General features: G+C 41.6%; 1 protein-coding gene across 3 annotated transcripts in view; it reads right to left on the reverse strand.

The window, feature by feature from the left end:
- The window catches only part of LOC142761152 (dihydroxyacetone phosphate acyltransferase-like), a 200,574-nt gene that overhangs the window by 141,221 nt on the left and 36,520 nt on the right, over nucleotides 1–22,833 (reverse strand). For all 3 annotated transcript variants that reach the window (XR_012883524.1, XM_075864345.1, XM_075864346.1), the window contains 2 exons: nucleotides 19,733–19,862; nucleotides 7,832–7,959 (listed from right to left, as the gene is read on the reverse strand). Coding sequence is in view for 2 of the 3 variants with exons in the window: in XM_075864345.1 (XP_075720460.1) it covers nucleotides 7,832–7,959; nucleotides 19,733–19,862 (258 nt within the window). In the remaining variant the exon portion in view is untranslated. The remainder of the gene's footprint in view (nucleotides 1–7,831; nucleotides 7,960–19,732; nucleotides 19,863–22,833) is intronic.

The raw sequence follows: 22,833 nt of genomic DNA on the forward strand, positions 1-22,833 counted from the left end.
TGGTTGCGTTCTGCGGAAGAGAAGAGCTTAGAGAAATATCCACATACCATAGACTTGCCCTTGGAACCTCTCTGGAAGTGCACCAGCACCGACAGAGGACGCGTCTACCTACAGCGAGAACTGTAGAGAAATGTCGAGATGATGGACGATAGAAGCTGACGTGAAGGCACTCTTCAGGCTATTGAATGCAGCCTCTGCCTCAGGAGTCCACACCTTGGCGTTCATGCCCTTCTTAGAGAGGTCAGAGATATGAGATGTCAGTGAGAAGTTTGGAATAAACGGTCTGTAAAAATTTGCGAATCCCAGAAAGCGCTGTATGGCCCTCAAGCCTTGAGGGCGTGGCCATTCCAGAACGAACTTTACCTTTTCAGGATCCATCTAGAGACCTCTATTCGAGACAATGTAGCCCAGGAAGGGCAGAGCATCGTTTTCAAACACGCACTTCTCCAATTTAGAAAACAGACGATTCTCTCTTAACCGCAGCAAAACTTGACGGACATGTCTCTGATGGGTCACAGGATCTGGAGAAAAAAAATCAAGATGTCATCAAGATAGACCACAACACAAACATAGAGGAGGTCAAGGAAAATGTCATTCACGAACTACTGGAAGACCGCGGGAGCATTACACAGGCCAAAGGGCATTACTAGATACTCATAGTGTACATCACGAGTGTTAAATGCAGTCTTCCAATAGTCACCCCTGCGAATCCGGATTAGGTTGTCAGCCCCACACAGGTCTAGTTTGGAAAAAATCTTGGCGCCACATATACGATCAAATAATTCAGAGATCAGCGGCAACAGATATTTATTATTCACCGTGATTTGGTTGAGACCCCGGTAGTCAATACAAGGACGCAGAGAGCCATCATTTTTTTTGACGAAGAGGAACCCGGCTCCTGCCAGGGAGGAAGACTTCCGTATGAAGCCCCTCTCCAAGTTCTCCTTAACATAGGCGGACATGGACAGAGTCTCTGGCAAGGAGAGAGGATATATCCTACCACAGGGAAGGGATGCACCAGGGATCAACTCGATAGGACAGTCATACGCCCGGGTTGAAGGCAGTGTCTCCGCCTCCCCTTTGCTGAAGACGTCCGAAAATGCAGCATAATGACCAGGCAATCCTGCCAATGACTGAGGCAGAGGAGGCTGGACCGAACTAATCTGCACCAGTCATTGGCTGTAACACTCGGGGCCCCACTGGAGAACCTCCCCAGAGTTCCAGTCCAGGACTGGGGCATGTAGTCGGAGCCAAGGCAGGACCAACAGCACAGGGTTAACGGCTCTGGATAGGACATAGAAAGATAGAAGTTCGGAGTGGAGAGCCCCTACTTGGAGCCTCAGCGGCTTGGTCATAGCTATAACTGGGTCTGGCAGAGGTAGTCCATTTACAAATGCAACCATCAACGGTCTCTCCAGAGGGGTAGTGGGTAATTGAACAAAGTCCACCGGGTCTCTACAAATGAAATTAGCAGCGGATCCAGAGTCCAGATACGCAGAGACCTGATGCGTTTTCTCATCGGACACTATGGTCACGGGTTTGGACAACTTAGACGGGAGCGCTTCTTTGCCCAAGGTTGTCTTTCCTACTAACCATAGGCTTTGGGGCTTTTGGGGACACAGACGCACAAGATGGCCTCCAAGGCCGCAACAAAGACAGAGTCCCGAAATGCGTCTACGCTGTCTCTCTGGGGTAGATCGCTTACATTGGTCCATCCTCACAGACTCCTTAGGAGGATCGGCATCTGAGGACGGTAGAGGTTGCTGCAAGGTGGGGACCAGACTAGGAAGACCTCCCTCCCGACGAATCTCTTGTAGCCGTTCTCGGAGCCTTCTATCAATCCGGGTAGCCAGAAGGATGAGTTCATCCAGGGTAGACTGCAGGTCTCGAGCGGCAAGTTTAGGAGACAGTCCATGCCAGAATGTAGCCACCAGGGCCTCATTGTTCCACAACAGTTCTCCCGCCAGGGTGCGGAAGTGGATGGCATACTCGCCCAGAGAGATGTTTTCTTGGCGTAGGTTCAGCAAGGGAGCCGCTGCAGAGGAGACTCGTCCAGGCTCTACAAACACTGTGCGAAATGTCCGGAGGAACCCCTGGAAGTCACGGGTCTCTGGTCCTTGCCTCTCCCAGATAGGGTTCGCCCATGCAAGGGCCTTGCCAGTAAGAAAAGAGATGATGAAGGCGACCCTTGCGCCATCAGATGAAAATGCCCTTGAATAAAGGCTGAACTGGATCTGACACTGGTTCAACAATCCACGACAGGTACTTGCGTCTCCATGATAGCGGTCAGGAAGTGGCAAAGAAAAACGAGGATCAACACTGCCAGGAGGTGTAGTCCGAGGAACAGTACTGCCAGGAGGGGTAGTAGGAGGAAAGCAGATAGTGTCTCCTGCCGACGTGCGAGAATATTCAAGGCCTGGAGGAGTTGGTCCTGTCGAGACCGGAGGTCTAGCATATCCGCCCGCATCTCTTGTGACGTCGTCATGGTCTTGGATCGCGACCAGCGGGGTCCATGGCCTGAGCGTACGGTCACGTTTGGTTCGTGGACCCACCGGGCCGTACCGCTTTGGCGGTATGGCAGCTGGCAAACAGGGTGCATGTCACAGTTCACAGTTCGTATAAGGTACCTGTGGCAGCTCAGACAGTAGCAAGGCAGGCTCAGGCGTAGATACAGCACAGCACGACTATAGCACAGCACCGCACTAGAACAGGATAGACCGGGATACTGGATACAGGAACAAGGACCACTGGACCTGGAAAACACTAGGAGACCATTTGCTTAGACAAACTAGAATATGACAAACAACGCTTAGGCATCGAAGCAAGGGGCTGGGCCCCTCTTATAGTCCAGGGCACTCATGGGCTGATTAAAACATTAAAGTTAGGTGCGCTTGCTTCCCATTTAAAAGCAGACACAAGCGTGCGCGTGCACCCTACAGGACTCGGCCGAGGTGAGTGGAAGTGAGCGCTAGTGTCTCCTGAGGAGACTGGGGCCAGCGCTCGCAGACCCATGGCTGCGGCCGTCAGGGGGAGAGTGAACCTGACCGACTGCAGCCACGGACAGTGGATTACATTAATAAAACAAAAGTCTCCCCTTTTTCAAACTCACATGTAAAGCATGTGAGTTCCCAGATAAATTTGCAAAAATATGGCAATTCAGGGTACCTAACCCTTATACTAGATCAGACATGGGCAAACTACGGCCCGCGGGCCACATACGGCCCGTTAGGCTTTTTAATCCGGCCCGCCGAACTTGTCCAAGATATATCCGTCCTCAGCAGCTGCTAGTTCGCGCAGGAGGACGGATATATCCGTCCTGTGATCGCGCGGGTACTGACAGTTTACCCACGCGATCAGCGGCAGGAGCACGGCTGTTATACACAGCCTGGCTCCTGCTGCAACTGCCGGAATCGAAGCACGCGCCGATTCCGGCAGTTTAACCCATTAAATGCCGCTGTCAACAGTGACAGCGGCATTTAATGTGTTTGACAGAGGGGGGAACTCCCTCTGTCTCCCGATCGGCGCCCCCGCAAACAAATCGCGGGTCGCCGTCGGGTTTCCATGACAGCCGGGGGTCTAACAAAGACCCCCAGGTCTGTCTTCAGCATCTGCCTGTTAGGCGATGCCGGAGGCATGACCTAACAGGTTGCCTGTCAGTTTTACACTGACAGGCAATAATGCTTCGGTATACGAAGTATACCAAAGCATTATATATGCGATCGGCACATCGCATAGTGAAGTCCCCTGGTGGGACTAAAAAAAAAAAAGTAAAACCGTTAAATAAAGTTTGTGAAAAAAAAAATAAAAAAAATTACAGTCAAAGTCAAATAAAACTACTTTTTTGCCCCAAAAAGTGGTTTTATTTAATAAAACGGTCAAAACAAATCACACATACACATATATGGTATCCCCGCGATCGTAACAACTTGACCAATAAAATGAACACATTAATTAAACCGCCGGATGAACGGCGTCCAAAGAAAACGCAAAAAACAACGGCAAAATTCTCTCTTTTCTCCCATTCCCCCCATAAAAAATAAAATAAAAGTTCATCTATAAGTCCTATGTACCCCAAAATAGTACTAATGAAAACTACACATTGTCCCGCAAAAATCAATCCCACGTACGGCCACATCGACGGAAAAATAAAAAAATTACGCCTCTTGGAACGCGGCGATGCAAAAACAAGTAATTTTTTTCTAAAAGGGTTTTTATTGTGCAAACGTAGAAAAAACATATAAAACCTTTACACATTTGGTATCCCTGTAATCGTGCCGACCCATAGAATAAAGTTAACATGTTATTTACGCTGCATAGTAAACGGCGTAAATTTATAACGTGAAAATTAATGCTGGAATAGCTGCTTATTTTCAATTCTCTCCTAAAATAAAGTTAATAAAAGTTAATCAATATATTATAAGCATCTAAAAATGGTACAATTACAAAATACAACTCGTCCCGGAAAAAACAAGCCCTTATACGGCTATGTCGACGGAATAAAAAAAAAGTTACGACTCTTGGAATGCGACCGTGGAAAAACAAAAAATAATCCTTGGTCATTAACGTGCAAAATGGCCCGGTCATTAAGGGGTTAATGTGGTGCGTATTTCTCTTTATTTCACTTTAATTTTCACGTCACCATTAAGCCCTTCGGTTTTCAAAGAGTACAATATCAGCCGTCACTTTGCCACGAAGCATGCAAACTATGCTAGCAAGCAGTCAACACAAGAACGGGCGGCTACTGCTCAGAGGTTGGCAGCTAATTTACAGAGTCAACAGAACTTTTTTCTTGATAAATCACAGTGCGTATGTTATTTTAATCTATTTACATTTCCTCCTCCCAGTATCTGCGAAATAGTATGTAAATGCCATATCTTGCATATTCCTTGAGACAAATTTATTAACTGATAAGGGCTATTTTTCACATTTGAAAGACAGTTAATAAATTGGGTTGTAGTGTTCTTACTGTGCTATGAGGTTTGCACACACTACATTTAATGCTTTAGTATATCCGGCCCAAACACTCCCTCCAAATGCTCCTGGCCCGGCCCCTCTGTCAAATTTTAGAACCCATTGTGGCCCGCGAGTCAAAAAGTTTGCCCACCCCTGTACTAGATAATAGTCTCGACTCCCCCCTTCCCTTTTTATACATTCTTGACGAGAATATTTGGAATATGAGCTTGTGCTGTCTTTTGCTGGTCTGCTTACTCCTCCACTGGACTCTTCTCATGTATTACATTTAATTGAGATTTATTTTCTCTTTCGAATAATGGAAAGCTGTTACAGGTTTTATTTTTTGTTATATGCTTGTATAACTAAACTGCTGTTCACATATGGATACATCAAATCTCCTATTGCCTTTGTACATTTGATATGCACTTTGTTGTACCTGTACCAATTTTATTGTGGTCATAATAAAATGTACCTTCAAAAAAAAAAAGTTATCCTTCCACATCTCTAAATATTTTTCACTCTAATAATGCGAACTTTCCCAAGTCTAATAGCTACGGGACCTGTGGCATGGTGAGGATCACCTCCCCTTGAAACAGCCTTCCCATTGCTCTCGGAAAATCCCTTTACGTTTGTGGTGCAGCTTCAGTCAATATTTGTAGAGCAGGAGTGATATAAGAGTGGGGTGCATTGCTTTTGCAAGTGAGTAAGATGCAGGACTTTTATTATTTCCTGTTGTGTTAGAGTTATTTTCATCTTATGAAGTGATAGCATAGATCTACGATATGTCAAAACGTCAAGATTGGGGAAAATACCACCTCCGGGACCCCCAGTGATTCTGAAAATAAAGGGGCAGAAGTGCCGCTTCATTTAAGAGAATAGGGCAGGCTTCAGTGTAGCGGTTAATTGCCGTACAGTTTCTACGAGTGAAACAAATTTTCAAAATTTGTCGCAAAGCGCTGGCAGTTTGCCGAGCGGTAATTGGCTGCGTGGAAGAAAGTTGGTGCCATTTAATATGTGTGAAAGCACCGTAAAGATAACAACTGTAGTTCTTAAACACACTTTAGAGCAGGAAATCTTTGCACACTCTATACTCTAATCTATTGATGCCATATACACCGTGTTCGAAATTATTATGCACATTGGATTTAAGTGTCATAAACATTTAATTATTAGTTTTTCAATTAAACTCATGGATGGTATTGTGCCTTAGGGCTCTTTGGATCATTGTAATCAATCTCAGACACCTGTGATAATTAGTTTGCCAGGTATGCCCAATCAAAGGAAAACTACTTAAGAAGGACGTTCCACATTATTAAGCATGCCCCAGGTTTCAAGCAATATGGGAAAGAAAAAGGATCTCACTGCTACCGAAAAGCGTGAAATAGTGCAATACCTTGGACAAGGTATGAAAACATTGGATATTTCAAGAAAACTTAGGCGTGATCATCGTACTGTGAAAAGATTTGTGGCCGATTCGGAGCACAGACGGCTTCGTTCAGATAAAGGCATAATGAGGAAGGTTTCTGCCAAACAAATTAATAGGATTAGGAGAGCAGCTGCTAAAATGCCATTGCAAAGCAGCAAACAGGTATTTGAAGCCGCTGGTGCCTCTGGAGTCCTGCGAACCTCAAGGTGTAGGATACTCCAGAGGTTTGCAAGTGTGCATAAAGCTATTATTCGGCCACCCCTAAACAATGCTCACAAGCAGAAACGGTTGCAGTGGGCTCAGAAATACAAGAAAACTAATTTTCAAACCGTGCTGTTTACTGATGAGTGCCGTGCAACCCTGGATGATGGATGGAGTAGTGGATGGTTGGTGAATGGCCACCATGTCCCAACAAGGCTGCGACGTCAGCAAGGAGGTGGCGGAGTCATTGGGCTGGAATCATGGGGAGAGAGCTGGTAGGCCCCATTAGGGTCCCAGACAGTGTGAAAATTACCTCTGCAAAGTACGTAGAGTTTATGACTGACCACTTTCTTCCGTGGTACAAAAAGAAGAACCGTGCCTTCCGTAGAAAAATTATCTTCATGCATGACAATGCACCATCTCATGCTGCAAAGAATACCTCTGTGTCATTGGCTGCTATGGGCATAAAAGGAAAGAAACTCATTGTGTGGCCCCCATGTTCCCCTGACCTCAACTCTATTGAGAACCTTTGGAGCATCCTCAAGCAAAATATCTATGAGGGTGGGAGGCAGTTCACATCAAAACAGAAGCTCTGGGAGGCTATTCTGACATCCTGCAAAGATATTCAAGCAGAAACTGTCCAAATACTCACAAATTCAATGGATGCAAGAATTGTGAAGGTGATATCAAAGAAGGGGTCCTATGTTAACATGTAACTTGGCCTGCTAAGTTTTTTTGGATTGAAAGAGCTTTTGATTTCTGTAAATATGACCTCCTGATGCTGCAAATTCAACAAATGACCATTTTAGTTCTCTTTACAACCTTTAAAATGTTTTGATCTCTGTTGTGCATAATAATTTGAAACAGTACATTTTGAGTTTTTTACTTCTAAAAAAAAAAAATCTGTTATCATTAGGAGATTTGTTCAATAAAATTTGCATTATACTCCAACGCTTAATGGCTTGAAGATTATACTGACTGTCATTTGCATCGACTATTTGGGAAAATCAGCAAAAAATAACATTTGCATAATAATTTGGAATGAGGTGTACAGTATATGAAGGTTTTCTCCCCTGGAAACATTGCTGATATTATTATCTCTAATACAATTTAGAGTTTTGCATGAAACTTGGTTGTACACTTGTCCAAAAGTGACAGTGAAAGCACAACAAAGCTTTCATGTTACAATTGGGCTATAAGATTATTAAACAAATGTTAAATGTACACTGCTGTAATTGGAAAAGGACTAACCCGAAGTATAGTTTTCACATACTCTGAAAAGACGGCCCAGTAAAGTTTCTCCCCATGGAATGAGCGTTTTATGTAGAAGGCTCCAGCCATGCGTAATAATGGTCCAACAAATCTCATGCGAGCGAGGTCTACAACACAGAACAATAAAGTAGATGAAAAATCTGATAAAATAAAAGGAACTTTAGGCAAAGGAATATTCTCAATATATTGCATAAATCACAAGAATCAAATCTGCATTGAGCATAATGAAATAGCCAAAGGAAAGTTTGCAAGATTCTGGCATTTATATGTGCAAATTTAGAATTGATTAGCTTTTGCAACATTCTATAATTTGTAAACTTATATTATGAGAATGTTTTGCGATTTCTGTGACACTGATTAAAATGATCTTGCGTTAAAGGGGTTTTCCACATTCTGACAACTGATGACTTACCCACCGGATAGGTCATTAGTATATCATCGGTGTGGGTCTAAAACTCGAACCCCGCACATATCAGCCGCTACGGTGGCCTGCAGGCACCAGATGTTATGGCACATAATGCTATGTGCGGAGCAGTTGGCTCCATATATTGTATAGCGGCCGTGCTGCAAAACTGCAGGTCTGCTCCTATTTTGTGGCCAGAGTCAACTGGGGGCACCAGAACAGCTGATCTGTGCAGGTGTCAGACGCCCACAGATCATGTACTGATGACCTATCCACCGGATAGGTCATCAGAAGGTGGAAAACCCCTTTAATTGTGGTTGAAAGAAAGCAGCAGCAGCACTCTAAAAAATACAATAAATGCCTGCAAATTATTCTGAACCAAGGATCTTCAATAGAGAAAGGAATTCTTGTAGTACTCCCAGAATAAGTCAAAACTCCAGCTCACATAGTGTGACGTTTCAGCCACACACTGGGATTTTTTTCAAGCATTTTTATGTATCCCTATGTAACCTGAAATAAATAAGATTGGATTTTTGACTTATTCTGGAAGTGCTGCAAGAATTTATTTATACTTTTGTTAATAGTGTATGTATCCTAGAACAATGGGGGAGATTTACTAAGAAAAACATGTCGAAATTCTGGCACAGATTTATTATGTATTAGACACTTTTTGCACCTTCCTAAACAATTTTAAAAAAGTGTCTAGAAAAAGGGGTGTGACTAAAAAGAGTCCTAAAACGTGCCAGATTTTTTTAATGGGAAGCGCCATTTTCTTTGTGGCAAAATATTGATGTACATTAGCCCTGAGGTGGCGCAAGGAAGAGAAAAGTGTCTAACACGTGTAGCAAGATGCGTCAAATTTATTATACTGCGTGTGCCACGGTGATAGATTTGGTGAAGTTTCAGACTGTGTAGTTTCAGACTGGTCTACTTTTATACTATCTTTAACCCCTTAAGGACGCAGCCTAGTTTGGGCCTTAAGGCTGAGAGCTCATTTTTTAAATCTGACATATTTCACTTTATGTGGTAATAACGTCAGAATGTTTAAACCTATCCCAGCGATTCTGAGACTGTTTTCTCGTGACATATTGGGATTTGTTAGTGGTAAAATTTGGACGATATATTCAGTTTATTGGTGAAATTTTTTTACATTTAGAGAAAATTTATAAAAAATAGCATTTTTCATAATTTAAATGTATCTGCTTGTAAAACAGATAGTTATACCACCCACAATAGTTACTAGTTCACATTTCCCATATGTCTACTTTAGATTGGCATCGTTTTTTGAACATTCTTTTATTTTTCTTGGACGTTACAAGGCTTAGAACATAAACAGCAATTTCTCATATTTTTAAGAAAATTTCAAAAGCCTTTTTTTTTTTTAAGGTACCTGTTCGGTTCCGAAAAGGCTATGAGGGGCCTATGTATCAGAAACCCCCATAAAACACCCAATTTTGAAAACTAGACCCCTCAAAGTATTCAAAACAGCATGTAGAAAGTTTATTTAACCCTTTAGGCATTTCACAGGAATTAAAGCAAAGTAGAGGTTTTACCAGAGAAACACTACTAAATATGTATTGTCCAGATTCTGCAGTTTTTAGAAATGTCCCACATGTGTCTCTAGTGGGCTCGTGGACTAAAACACAAGCCCCAAAAGCAAAAGAAGCGTTTCGTGCATTTGAGGCCTCTTTTTTATTAGAATATATTTTAGGCAGCATGCCAGGTTTGAAGAGGTGTTGAAGTGCCAAAACAGTAGGAATACCCCAAAAGTGACTATTTTGGAAACTACACCCCTCAAGGAATTAATTTATGGTTGTTGTTACACAGCACATATTTGAATTGGGCTGTGAAATAAAAAAAATACAATTTTTTTTCAATAAGTCATGCACACGAACGTGCAATTCCCCTGAAAATCCATGGGAGAACGCGGCCCCATTCATTTCTATCGGGCCATGCACACGACCATAGTTTTTACGGTTTTTGCATGGCTCGGGAGCTCGCACCGCAGAAAGAACGGGCATGTCTTATTACGGCCGTGTTCTGTGGTCCGGGCTTATTGAAAATAATGGCAGCGGCCATGTGCACCGCCCGCGATTTGCTGCCGGCCGACCCGAAAATCACGGCCGTGCACATGGCTACGGTCGTGTGCATGAGGCCTAAGATGTAATTTTTCATCAAAATTTCTTATTTTCACAGGAAACAAAATACCCCATTTTGTTGCCCAATTTCTCCAGAGTGCAGCAATACCCCATTTGTGGTGATAAACTGCCATTTGACCCCATAGGAGGGCTCAGAAGGAAAGGAGCGCTATTTGTTCTTTGGAGTCCAGATTTTGCTGGATTGGTTTTCGGGTGCCATGTCGCATTTGCAGAGCCCCAGATGTATCAAAGCAATGGAAACTCACCAGGAGTGACCCCATTTTGGAAACGACACCCCTCAAGCAATTCATTTATGGGTGTTGTGACCAATTTGACAACATAGTTTTTTCACAAAACTTATTTGAATTGGGCTGGGAATTAAAACAAAATCTATTTTTTCCAAAATGTCGTTTTGGCTGAAAGTTTCTTATTTTCACAAGAAATAAAATACCCCATTTTGTTGCCCAAATTGTCCTGAGTGCGGCAATACCCCATTTGTGGTGATAAACTGCCGTTTGGCCCACCATTTGGCCTACTGGGTATTTTCTTGTGCGAAATCATGTATGCAGAAGCCCCTGAGGTACCAGTACAGTTGAAACCTCCAAGAAGTGACCCCGTTTCAAAAACTACACCCCTTAAGGCATTCATCTAGAGGTGTAGTGAGCATTTTGACCGGAGACATACACCCAATAAACTGTAATGTGGGTTCTCACGGGTATGGCAATGCCCTCAATGTGGCTGTTATCAGCTGCCTGGGCACGCAGCAGGGCTCAGAAGGGAAAGACGATGGGGGATAAGCTGTGCGGAGTGCATCAGGGTAAGTAAAACTGGGGTAGTTTAAAAATCGAGGGATGTATGATACATTTTAAAACACTCTTTTATACAGAGCCTTGGTTTTTCGGGACACGTGTCACATTGATATATTGTGTCCTTCCTTTTCCCCCTCTTATAGCAGACTTTGCACCTCTTGACTTTTGCCCTTCTTGCCAGTTTGGGGAACTTCTCCTGGAAAGTGTTGCCCTAGTACGATGCGTTTAGCCTCACTTCCAGAAGTACTGGGTGCCCCCCCATCGTCCCTAAAAATTAGTTTCTGGATAACCACCTCTCGAAATTCCAGGAAAGTTCCTGACTGGCCTGTACATCGACGTAGCACGTACGTATTGTACAATGCCATCTGTATGATGTGCACGGCCAGCTTCTTATACCACACCGCATGGCGCTGTAGGGCTTCAGGACTTGATCTGACAAGCCAACCCCTCCCATGTACCTATTGTAGTCCAGGATGCAGTCTCGTTTGGGGGTCTCTGTACTGGTACCTCGTACAGGTACATGGGTACTGGTGTGGCCATGTATTGTTGTCAATACAAGGACATCTCTCTTGTCTTGTACTTGACACACAATATGTTTCTGCTAGAATGTGCCCTGCTCTCACCCGTTCTGAGTGTTTACCCAAGCAGAGTCTTAGGGAGGCCTCTCAGATTTCTTCTAGCAGTGTCGCATGCCGCAGTACTTCTGGAAGCGAGGCACTTGAAGAGTGGGACGCTGGTATAAAAATAATCCTGGTAGGGGTAGTAACCCTTGTACAGCAGTGGGTGCACCAAATCCCACACAATTTTTGCATTAACTCCCAGTAAGGGGGGGCATTCTGGGGGCTGAATACTGCTGTCCTTCCCTTCATATATCCTACATTTGTAGGTATACCCTGATGCACTCTCGCACACCTTATACATCTTCACGCCATACCTTGCCCTCTTACCCGGCAGGTACTGGCGGAATTGAAGACTTCCTTTAAAATGTACCAGGGACTCATCAACAGAAATACACTTCTTGGGGGGGGGGGGGGTATGCTTGGGAAAACCGGGCACTGAAACAGTCTAGGCCTCATGCACACGACCGTGTTCGGTCCGTGATATACGGTCCGCATGTCGGCCGCTTGTCCCGGACCGTACAAAGTACAGGGAGCCGGGCTCCTAGCATCATACTTATCTATGACGCTAGGTGTCACTGCCTATCCACGTAACTACTGTCACACACTAAAACATGATTACAGTACGGGACAGTAGTTCCGCGGACAGGCAGTGACCCCTATCGTCATAGATAAGTGTGATGCTAGGAGCCCGACTCCCTGCACTGTGTTCGGTCCGGGACATGCAGCCGACATGCGGACCGTATATCACGGACCGAACACGGTCGTGTGCATGGGGCCTTATAGGGGTCTCCGTTTATACAAACGGTCAAAACTGGGGTCATCTCGAGGTGGGCACTGCTCATTATCAGTATAATGTAAGAAGCAAAGTATTGCCTAATTTATTTTTTTTAGATACCAGTTCAGTTCTGAAGTTGCTTTGAGGGGCCTATATATTAGAAACCCCTATGAAACACCCCATTTTAGAAACTAGACCCCTCAATGTATTCACAACAGCATAGAAAGTTTATGAACCCTTTAGGTGTTTCACGGGAAATTAGAGCAAAGTAGAGGTGAAATTTACATGTTTATTTTTTTGTCAGAAAATCCTTTTTATACCATTTTTTTCTAGAACACAAAATGTTTTAACAGAGAAACGCAACTTAATACTTATTGCCCAGGTTCTTTAGTTTTGATAAATATCCATGTGGCCCTAGTGCGCTAATGGACTGAAGCTCCGGCCTCCGAAGCAAAGGAGCACCTAGTGGATTTTGAGGCCTCCTTTTTATTAGGCACCATGTCCGGTTTTATGAGGTCTTGTGGTGCCAAAACAGTAAAAACCCCCCAAAAGTGACCCCATTTTGGAAACAATTGTAGTTGTAGTCATTGTAGTTTTCATGGGGTGCATGCAGCTTTTTGATCAGTTTTTATTCTATTTTTAAGTGGCATGGTGACTAAAAAACAGCAATTCTACTATTGTTTTATTATTATTTTTTTTTTACAGCGTTCACCGTGCGCTATAAATGACATATTCACTTTAATCTGGGGGGCGATGCGATTACGGCGATACAATATGTTTATAGTTTTTTTATGTCTTATGGCGTTTGCACAATAAAATACTTTTTGTAAAAAAATCATTTACTTTTTGTGTTACCATATTCTAAGAGCCAGAACTTTTTTATTTTTCCATCAATAAAGCCGTGCGAGGACTTATTTTTTGCGTAACGAACTGTAGTTTCGATCAGTAGCATTTTTAGGTACATGAGCTCACAAGATTACGCAGTAAATGACAGGTTGCAATGAGATTACACTTCCTCTGTTTTAACTACCATAGAAACAGTAACGAAGTGCAGAGATTGTGAATAGACATCCCGTGGAATGTCTATTCACTGTCTACATACTTCAGTATCGTTAATGTGTTAGTATAAGACAGCACATAGCGATCTAAAAGGATCCCTATGCGCTGACTAAATGAATGGAGAGGAGTGCATGACGCTGATTGGTCAGCGTCATACACTCCTCTGTACAACGCCCACTTGGTCTAAAGTAAAAACACGCCCACTTAGGCATTAAGCAACTCATTAGCATAAATCTAAAATCGCTAATAAAGTGGTGAAAATAGATCATTTTATTAAAAAAAAAGCACTGCTATCACCTACATTATAGCGCCGATCTCCTTATGTAGAAGATCGGGCACTTATAATGTGGTGACAGAGCCTCTTTAAATAGATTTTATGAAAAAAAAAAGAGTAAAAGATTACAGTAAAAAAAACAAAAACAATGAAATCACATTCTTTCCAAACAAAAGTGGTTTTATTCAGTAAAAGTGTAAAAAAAAACAATTAAAAATACACATATATGGTATCGCCGTGATGACTCGATCAAAGAACCCTTTCAGGACACAGCCTGTTTAAGCCTTAAAGACGAAGACGATTTTTTCAAATCTGACATGTCTCAATTTATGTGGGAATAGCTTTGGTATGCTTTTACCTATCCAAACGATTCTGAGATTGTATTTTTGTGACATATTCTACTTTAGGTTAGTAAAAAACTTTGGTCGATAAATTCAATATTTATTTGTGAAAAACAACAAAATGTGAAGAAAATGTGCAAAAATTAGCCCTTTTCTAAATTTAAATGCATCTGCTACAGATCGTAATACTACACAAAATAGTTACTATTTCACATATCCCATATACAGTGAAGGAAATAAGTATTTGATCCCTTGCTGATTTTGTAAGTTTGCCCACTGTCAAAGTCATGAACAGTCTAGGATTTTTAGTCAGTGAGGGAGAGTGAGAGATAGATTATATATAAAAAAAAAAAAAAGAAAATCACATAGTCAAAATTATATATATTTATTTGCATTGTGCACAGAGAAATAAGTATTTGATCCCCTACCAACCATTAAGAGTTCAGCCTCCTCCAGACCAGTTACACGCTCCAAATCAACTTGGTGCCTGCATTAAAGACAGCTGTCTTAAATGGTCACCAGTATAAAAGACTCCTGTCCACAGACTCCATTAATCAGTCTGACTCTAACCTCTACAACATGGGCAAGGCCAAAGAGCTTTCTAAGGATGTCAGGGACAAGATCATAGACCTGCACAAGGCTGGAATGGGCTACAAAACCATAAGTAAGACGCTGGGTGAGAAGGAGACAACTGTTGGTGCAATAGTAAGAAAATGGAAGACATACAAAATGACTGTCAATCAACATCGATCTGGGGCTCCATGCAAAATCTCACCTCGTGGGGTATCCTTGATCCTGAGGAAGGTGAGAGCTCAGCCGAAAACTACACGGGGGAACTTGTTAATGATCTCAAGGCAGCTGGGACCACAGTCACCAAGAAAACCATTGGTAACACATTACGCCGTAATGGATTAAAATCCTGCAGTGCCCGCAAGGTCCCCCTGCTCAAGAAGGCACATGTACAGGCCCGTCTGAAGTTTGCAAATGAACATCTGGATGATTCTGAGAGTGATTGGGAGAAGGTGCTGTGGTCAGATGAGACTAAAATTGAGCTCTTTGGCATTAACTCAACTCGCCGTGTTTGGAGTAAGAGAAATGCTGCCTATGACCCAAAGAACACCGTCCCCACTGTCAAGCATGGAGGTGGAAACATTATGTTTTGGGGGTGTTTCTCTGCTAAGGGCACAGGACTACTTCACCGCATCAATGGGAGAATGGATGGAGCCATGTACCGTCAAATCCTGAGTGACAACCTCCTTCCCTCCACCAGGACATTAAAAATGGCTCGTGGCTGGGTCTTCCAGCACGACAATGACCCGAAAGATACAGCCAAGACAACAAAGGAGTGGCTCAAAAAGAAGCACATTAAGGTCATGGAGTGGCCTAGCCAGTCTCCAGACCTTAATCCCATCGAAAACTTATGGAGGGAGCTGAAGATCCGAGTTGCCAAGCGACAGCCTCGAAATCTTAATGATTTACAGATGATCTGCAAAGAGGAGTGGGCCAAAATTCCATCTGACGTGTGCAAACCTCATCAACTACAAAAAAAGTCTGACTGCTGTGCTTGCCAACAAGGGTTTTGCCACCAAGTATTAAGTCTTGTTTGGCAAAGGGATCAAATACTAATTTCTCTGTGCACAATGCAAATAAATATATATAATTTTGACAATAAATAGGTTGTGCCAAGCTTGTGCCACTGGAGACACACACCTGATAGATTGTTAAGCAGGTTTTCCAAAATACAGTAATACCCCATATGTGATCATAAACTGCTGTTTGGGCACACTGTCAGGCTCAGAAGAACTGCCATTTGGCTTTGGAATGCAGCTTATAATGTGGGAGTAAGCTGTGCGGAGTACATCAGGGTATATGTAAACTGGGCGGAGTACATCAGGGTATATGTAAGCTGAGCGGAGTGCATCAGGATGATGTAATAATGGGGTGAATGAATAATAAAGTTAATAATTTATGGATTGTTGTGGTACGTCTTGAACCAATTCTTTATGTACAGGCTATTTTTTTGGGGGGTATTGTACAAAATATCTGCGCTCCAGTATTGCCTAATCTTTGACTTCTTCACTAGCCCTATAAGGGCCACTGCATCTACGGGGTCCATCTGTGGGCTCCAGCAAATGAAGTTGTGGGGTTTTTAGCGAAAAACTACTGGATCTCAAAAATTGGTCTGGGCCGTCATTTAGCATCATTTTGCTTCATTGCGTTCTAAGAGTCATAACGTGTTATTTTTCCTTTGACGGAGCTGTGTGAGGGCTTGTTTTTTGTGGAACAAGCTGTCTTTTTATTGGTTCCATTTTGGGGTACATACGATTTTTTTTTATCACTATTTGTTCCATTTTTTGGGAGATGAGGAAACCGAAAAACAGCAATTCTAGTACGGTCTTGTTTTTTTTCTTTTTTACAGTATTCACGTTGCAGTATAAAAAACATGTTAACTTTATTCTATGGGTCGATACAATTACAGTGATACCAAATTTATACTGTTTTTTTTTACGTTTTACTACTTTCCCACTATAAAAACACTATTTTCTAAAAAAAAAATCATGTTTTAGTGTCGCCATATTCTGACAGCCATAGCTTTTTTATTTTTCAGTTATCGCTGTGGGAGGGCTTGTTTTTTGTGTGACGAACTGTAGTTTTTGTGGGTACCATTTTGGGATACTTGCGACTTTTTGATCACTTTTTATTACATCTTTTCTGAGACAAATTGACCAAAAAAAGAAATTCGGTCATTGTTTTTTATTGGATTTTTTTACGGTGTTCACCATGCGGTAAAAATAACATGATATTTTTATAGTTCAGGCTTTTCCGAACGCGGCGATACCTATTATGTTTTTGTTTTTTCTAATTATAAAATCACTTGATCAGGGAAACAGGGCGAGTATTGTTTTTAATACTTAAAACTTCTGTTTATTGCTTTTTCTTAAACATTTTTATTAACTTTTTTCACTTTTTTTTTTCACACTTACTAGGGGACATGAAGATCTGGTCTTCTGATCCCCTGTACAATACACTGCACTACTTATGTAGTGCAGTGTATTGTAACTGTCATTTTTCATCTTACAGTTAAGCCTATTAGGTCCTGCCTTGCTCGATCTTCGGGCGGATTCCGCCCGAACCTCACATTAATGTCAATGGGAGCGAGATATCTTTCTGCCGACGGCAGGAATAGTTCCGCAGCAGATTTTGCAGCGGGTCCCGCCACACAAAACCCACCGTGTGAACAGAGCATAACACAATCATTTTCATCCCTCCATTCTGTCCTCCCCCATTATGTTTTGTTTTAATTTAAATAAGTCCAAAATTATGTTCTGTTATTTCATAATATATCTTTATAGCATTTTGAGCTCCATTTTTTCTGATACATAGCTCGAAATCCCCTGCACAGACCTAATGTAGAGTTAAATGACAAAATCCTTAGTCCCTGCAGCAACCACTAGAAATAATTTAGGAGCTTACTGCATACTGTCTTATTGTTGAACTTACCGACTACTAAAACTGTATGCAGAAAGTTCCCACGAGTGATGGCTGCAAGCAGACATTTTATCATTTACTATACATCTATACAGGGGATTTAGAGATTTATAGCAAGAAATTAAATCAGCAAAAATGTTGGACCAAAAACATCACGTTAAAAAGTGGATATTCACTTTTACCCCTTCCCGCTGCGGCCAGTTTTGACCTTCCTGAAAGAGTCAAGTTTTTTTCAAATCTGTCATGTGCCACTTTATGTGGTTATAACTTTGGAATGCTTTTACCTATACAAGTGATTCTAAGATTCTATCTCGTGACACATTGGACTTTATGTTAGTGGTAAAATTTGGTTGTTACATTCAGTATTTAATTGTGAAAGACACAATTTTTTATACAGTTAAATGCATCTGCTTGTAAAACATAGTAATGCCGCACAAGATAGTTACTAGTTAACATTTCCCATATGTCTACTTTATGTTGGCATCATTTTTTGAACATCCTTTTATTTTTCTAGGACGTTACAAGGCTTAGAACTTTAGCAGCAATTTATGACATTTTCAAGAAAATTTCAAAGGGCTACTTTTTCAGGGATCAGTTCAGTTCATACTTTACAAACCCCCATAAATCACCACATTTTAAAAACTGAACCCTCAAAGTATTCAAAAAACAGTGTTTAGAAAGTTTCTTAATCATTTAGGCGTTTCACAGGAATTAAAGCAATATTCTAATACACTGCAGTACATATGGAGGTGGGTCCTCATAGGCATTACTAGGCCTCCGGTTGCCATACCAACCATCGGCACCCCGGCGATGGCGCCGCAGGGGTGTCGGTCGGGTAAAAACCCCTCAGATGCTGCGTTCTCTATTGAGCGCAGCATCTGAGGGGTTAATTGGCTGGATTGGCAACTAGCTCGAGGTCCTGGCCATTACTATAGGGTGTCAGTTGTAATATACATCTGACACCCGACGGTGATGTTGCAGGCTCCACTTCTGAGCCCGCAATATTACCGCAACGTAACTGTACTGCGGTTTGCGGGAACCCCTTCTGACATCGCAGTATATGTATACGGCGGATGTCGGGAAGGGGTTAAAGTTTCCAAATTCATCTATTAGGTACCGATCCTATTTTCTCATTTTCTTAAGTCCTTAAATGTTTAAAAGCTGTCTGTTCTTTATCCTCTTAGTTCTTCAAACATAATGAGGTTGTCTCAGGACATATGGAAATCATAGAGGGGAGGCCCCAGTGTACACCATACAAAAATGCTGGGTTTTTTGGTCACCGTTCCGTTCCTTCTAAAAAATTTAATTAAATGTGATCAAAAAATCTAAAGTACTCCAAAATGGTAACAATAAAAACGACAGCACATCCCGCAAACAACAAGTTCGCAAACAGTTCAATCAACGGAAAAATAAAAATATGTTATGGGTCTCTGAATGTTGCGACAAAAAGCCATTATGTTTTTAACAATTAGTGTTTTCATTTTAAAAGTAGTAAAACATAAACAATATAAATTTGATATCACAGTAATTGTATTGACCCGCGGAAAGTTAACACTCTGTTTTAACCGCATGTGAACGCCGTAAAAACAAAAAATAGCTGTTTTTTTCCCCATTCCATTCTACAAACACTTTTTTTTACCAGTTTCCCAGTACAAAATATGGTACAATAAATGGTGGCGTAAGAAAATACAACTTGTCCTGCTATAAACAAGCCCTCATATGGTAGTATTGACTTCAAAATAAAAAAGTTATGGCACTTGGAATGTGGGGAGGAAAAAAACAGAATGAAAACATGAAGACTATCTACGGTGGCTAGGGGTTAACACTATATAATAATGGTTTCCAGTTTCAGAAGAATTTATGAACTCTAAAACATTTAGGATTCATTCACAAACAGCTGTTTTGCAAAAAAAAGGGACCCTACACCAAATGATGTCACCAAAAACAGACAAAGTATGCAAGATGTAGTTACCTTCGCCTGCAGCAATGACTGGAATGGCCAAGTCATAAGTGAACAAAATGTATGATATCAACAAGAAGTCAACATAGCTCCGATGACTTGGCAGCAGCACAACTGGATGCTCTTGAATAGCTTTTGCTAACTGCAAAACACAAAATATAAATGAGGAGAAACCTATAGATTACACCTAACAGGGTCATAACCTTGAGAGAGAGGGTCCTTTATTTCTGCATTAGATATATTCTACATGAAACTGTATTATTCTAGCCTGGGGTGGTTTGCATGATTCAGACTGCTTAGGGGAGAGTGTAGTTTAATGTAATTTCCACCATTACTTTATTGGACATTGTGACAATAAATGGATACCTATAGATTATTACATCTACAATTTAGGTATTTCATTTTTATATGTAGAAACATGTAAAAAAAAAAATTGAACTACACAAAACTAATAGCCCAAAGAAAATCAAAACTGAATGTCTTCTTGTGCTAAGGGGATGCCAATTTAGTGCCATGTTTAAGGTCACTTGCCTAAACTCTAGTGTGAAGTTGCATAATCTAAGGCTACTCATTTATTAGATAGGAAGTTAACATATATGAAGTAGACAACATTGTATCTGGGACTTCTTTTTTAATACGGTCACAGCTGTAGTGTTTGGAAGTCAGACGAAGTTGCAGGAGATTGTCCCAGACTGCAGTGCACAGTGCAATTGGCGCATTCAAATCACATTGTTGCTATTCATGCAGGATTAACCTTCCTTTGCTAATTTACAGACCCTGCATGAGCCCTGAATATTTTTTCTATAGTGGAAATCAGAGATACTGCTCAGGAACCTTTCCCCTATAGCCCTTTGTGATCCTAGTGATCCCTAATCCTATACATGAATTTTACTCCAACGTGCTTCCATGTCAACTGAACCGGCAGTCTGTTAGTGTGGTATCTGGCTGGTGGCAATGGGCTATTGTTACTGGTCCGTTATGACAGACTGCCACTGAATCTAAAATCTTCACCAGTCTCTCTATTTCAACTCTGGGAGGGACTGGCATTTCTTTGTTCAGTTTAAAGGGGGCTGTGCACTACCGGTCAACTGATGACCTATCCATCAGATAGGTCATCGGTGCGGGTCCTGAAGCAGTTGGCTCCGTACATTGCATAGCGGTCGTGCTGTCGAACTGCAGATCTTCTATTCACTTGAATGTGAGCAGAGCTGCTGTACTGCAGTACACCGTAGCCATCTGCTTCTGGCATGGTCATCCGGTGTCCGGAGGCAGCTGCTCTGTGCAGGGTCCTGGTGTCGGACCCCGACCGATCATATACTGATGACCTGTGGATAAGTCATCAGTTGTCCGGTAGTGGACAACCCCTTTAACTATCTGCCATAGGTTGTTGTGATGGTTCATTCATTGAGTAAGTTCAAGAAGGGCTTGGATGCCTTTCTTGAAAAATATAATATTACAGGTTATGAGTACTAGATTCTAGAGATGAGATGGTGATCCAGGGATTTATTATGATTGGCATATCTTAAGTCGGGGAGGAATATTTCCCCAATGAGGCAATTGGCAATATAGGATTACAGGTTGGACTTGATGCGCCTGTGTGTTTTTTTAACCTTATCAACTATGTAACAAGGTCATTCAAAACGCTTCAAACTTGATTTGTTAGGCCAACTTTTATTTTGAAGGCAATTGAAGTTCTCCCAGGAGCTAAGGAAAAAAACTACAGATGTAGCCAACTTTATCTTGACTCTTAACGCATTAAATACACAGTGGCAAGAAACTTTAATTTTACTTTTTCAATGGCTTTTTTGTGTGATATCACAAGTTATCAGAGTCAGTATAAACTTGGCTATATCTGTATATCTTAACGTGGGGTAGTAGGGTATTAAGCGGAGAGCTGAGAACTGATGAAAATAATAACAAAAGTTTAAGTTAAAATAGGTGATCATATCATAAGAGAGTTAGTCAATGAGTAGGGCTTGATAGAGGATATGATGCATTTTTACTAGTTGTACAATAGTTATGTATACAGAGTACTAGTGATTTATACAGAGTAAGAGGCGCAGATAGGCGGGTTGACTACCAAAGTAGTAAGCGGTTATGTCAGGCAAGGTCACTTCCCCTTCATCCCAAAGGGCAGAAAGAAACTTCACAGCTACTTTGGCACATTTACTATTCCATACAAAGACAGTAACAGCATCTATGCATTTGAGGACCCTAGTACATATATAGGTGGAAGCATGGTAAAGGACAAATTGCATTATGGGTAGAAGAATCATCTTGCTTTAGGAGTGTATGAGCTTTATTCACGTAAATACTTTGGATTGAAGGAAAGATTGAAAAAATGTCATTCATTTGTTCAAAGTGATCTGATCTAGATACTAAAGCTAATGATATACATTAATACATTCCATTTTAATGAGTAAATGGCATTTATTACAGTTATTCTGCCTTTTATAGTGTGAAATTTGATTACAATATTTTTTTTTTATATAATGGACTATGGTCTACATAGAGGAAGAGTTTTTTTATGTATCGTGCGTTTGTCAGATTTTGCAGCCAGAGGTTTCACAGTCAAGGAAAATAGAGGAGAGGGGAAATAATTTTGGCTAAATATAACATTTTGGCTGGTAAGGCATGTTGCCTCAATTATACATTTCTGTGGGTTAAGACTTTCTTTGCTACAGTCATGCACAAGAGATTTGAAGGTATCCTTATCTTATCAGGTAGTCGAGAATGGGGCACTACAGTAATGGTTCCTAAAGAACTGGGAATGAATCTGTCTGAATATCTATCCCATGAATAGTTAAAGTTCCAGGGATCACAGGAATCTGTAAGTGGGAGGTTAGGAATTCAAGAGTGGCTCTTATGAGCGCCAGTGTGACGGGAGGTTGGATATACAACCCAATAAAGATGAATGATGTGATTTATTTGTATTATTTTTAAATGTACCTGCTCTTATTATTGATGACTATCTCCACGGCTTTCAGATGTACAGCACATTTGACAAGAAGGGAGAACACCTGGAGCTTAAAGGGAACCGGTCACCAGCATCTCACCTACTGAACCAGCAATACCTGGTGGTAGCGGGTGAAAAATAATTTTTATGTAACCTA

Source organism: Rhinoderma darwinii, chromosome 4, assembly GCF_050947455.1.
Source record: "Rhinoderma darwinii isolate aRhiDar2 chromosome 4, aRhiDar2.hap1, whole genome shotgun sequence".
Taxonomy (NCBI): domain Eukaryota; kingdom Metazoa; phylum Chordata; class Amphibia; order Anura; family Rhinodermatidae; genus Rhinoderma; species Rhinoderma darwinii.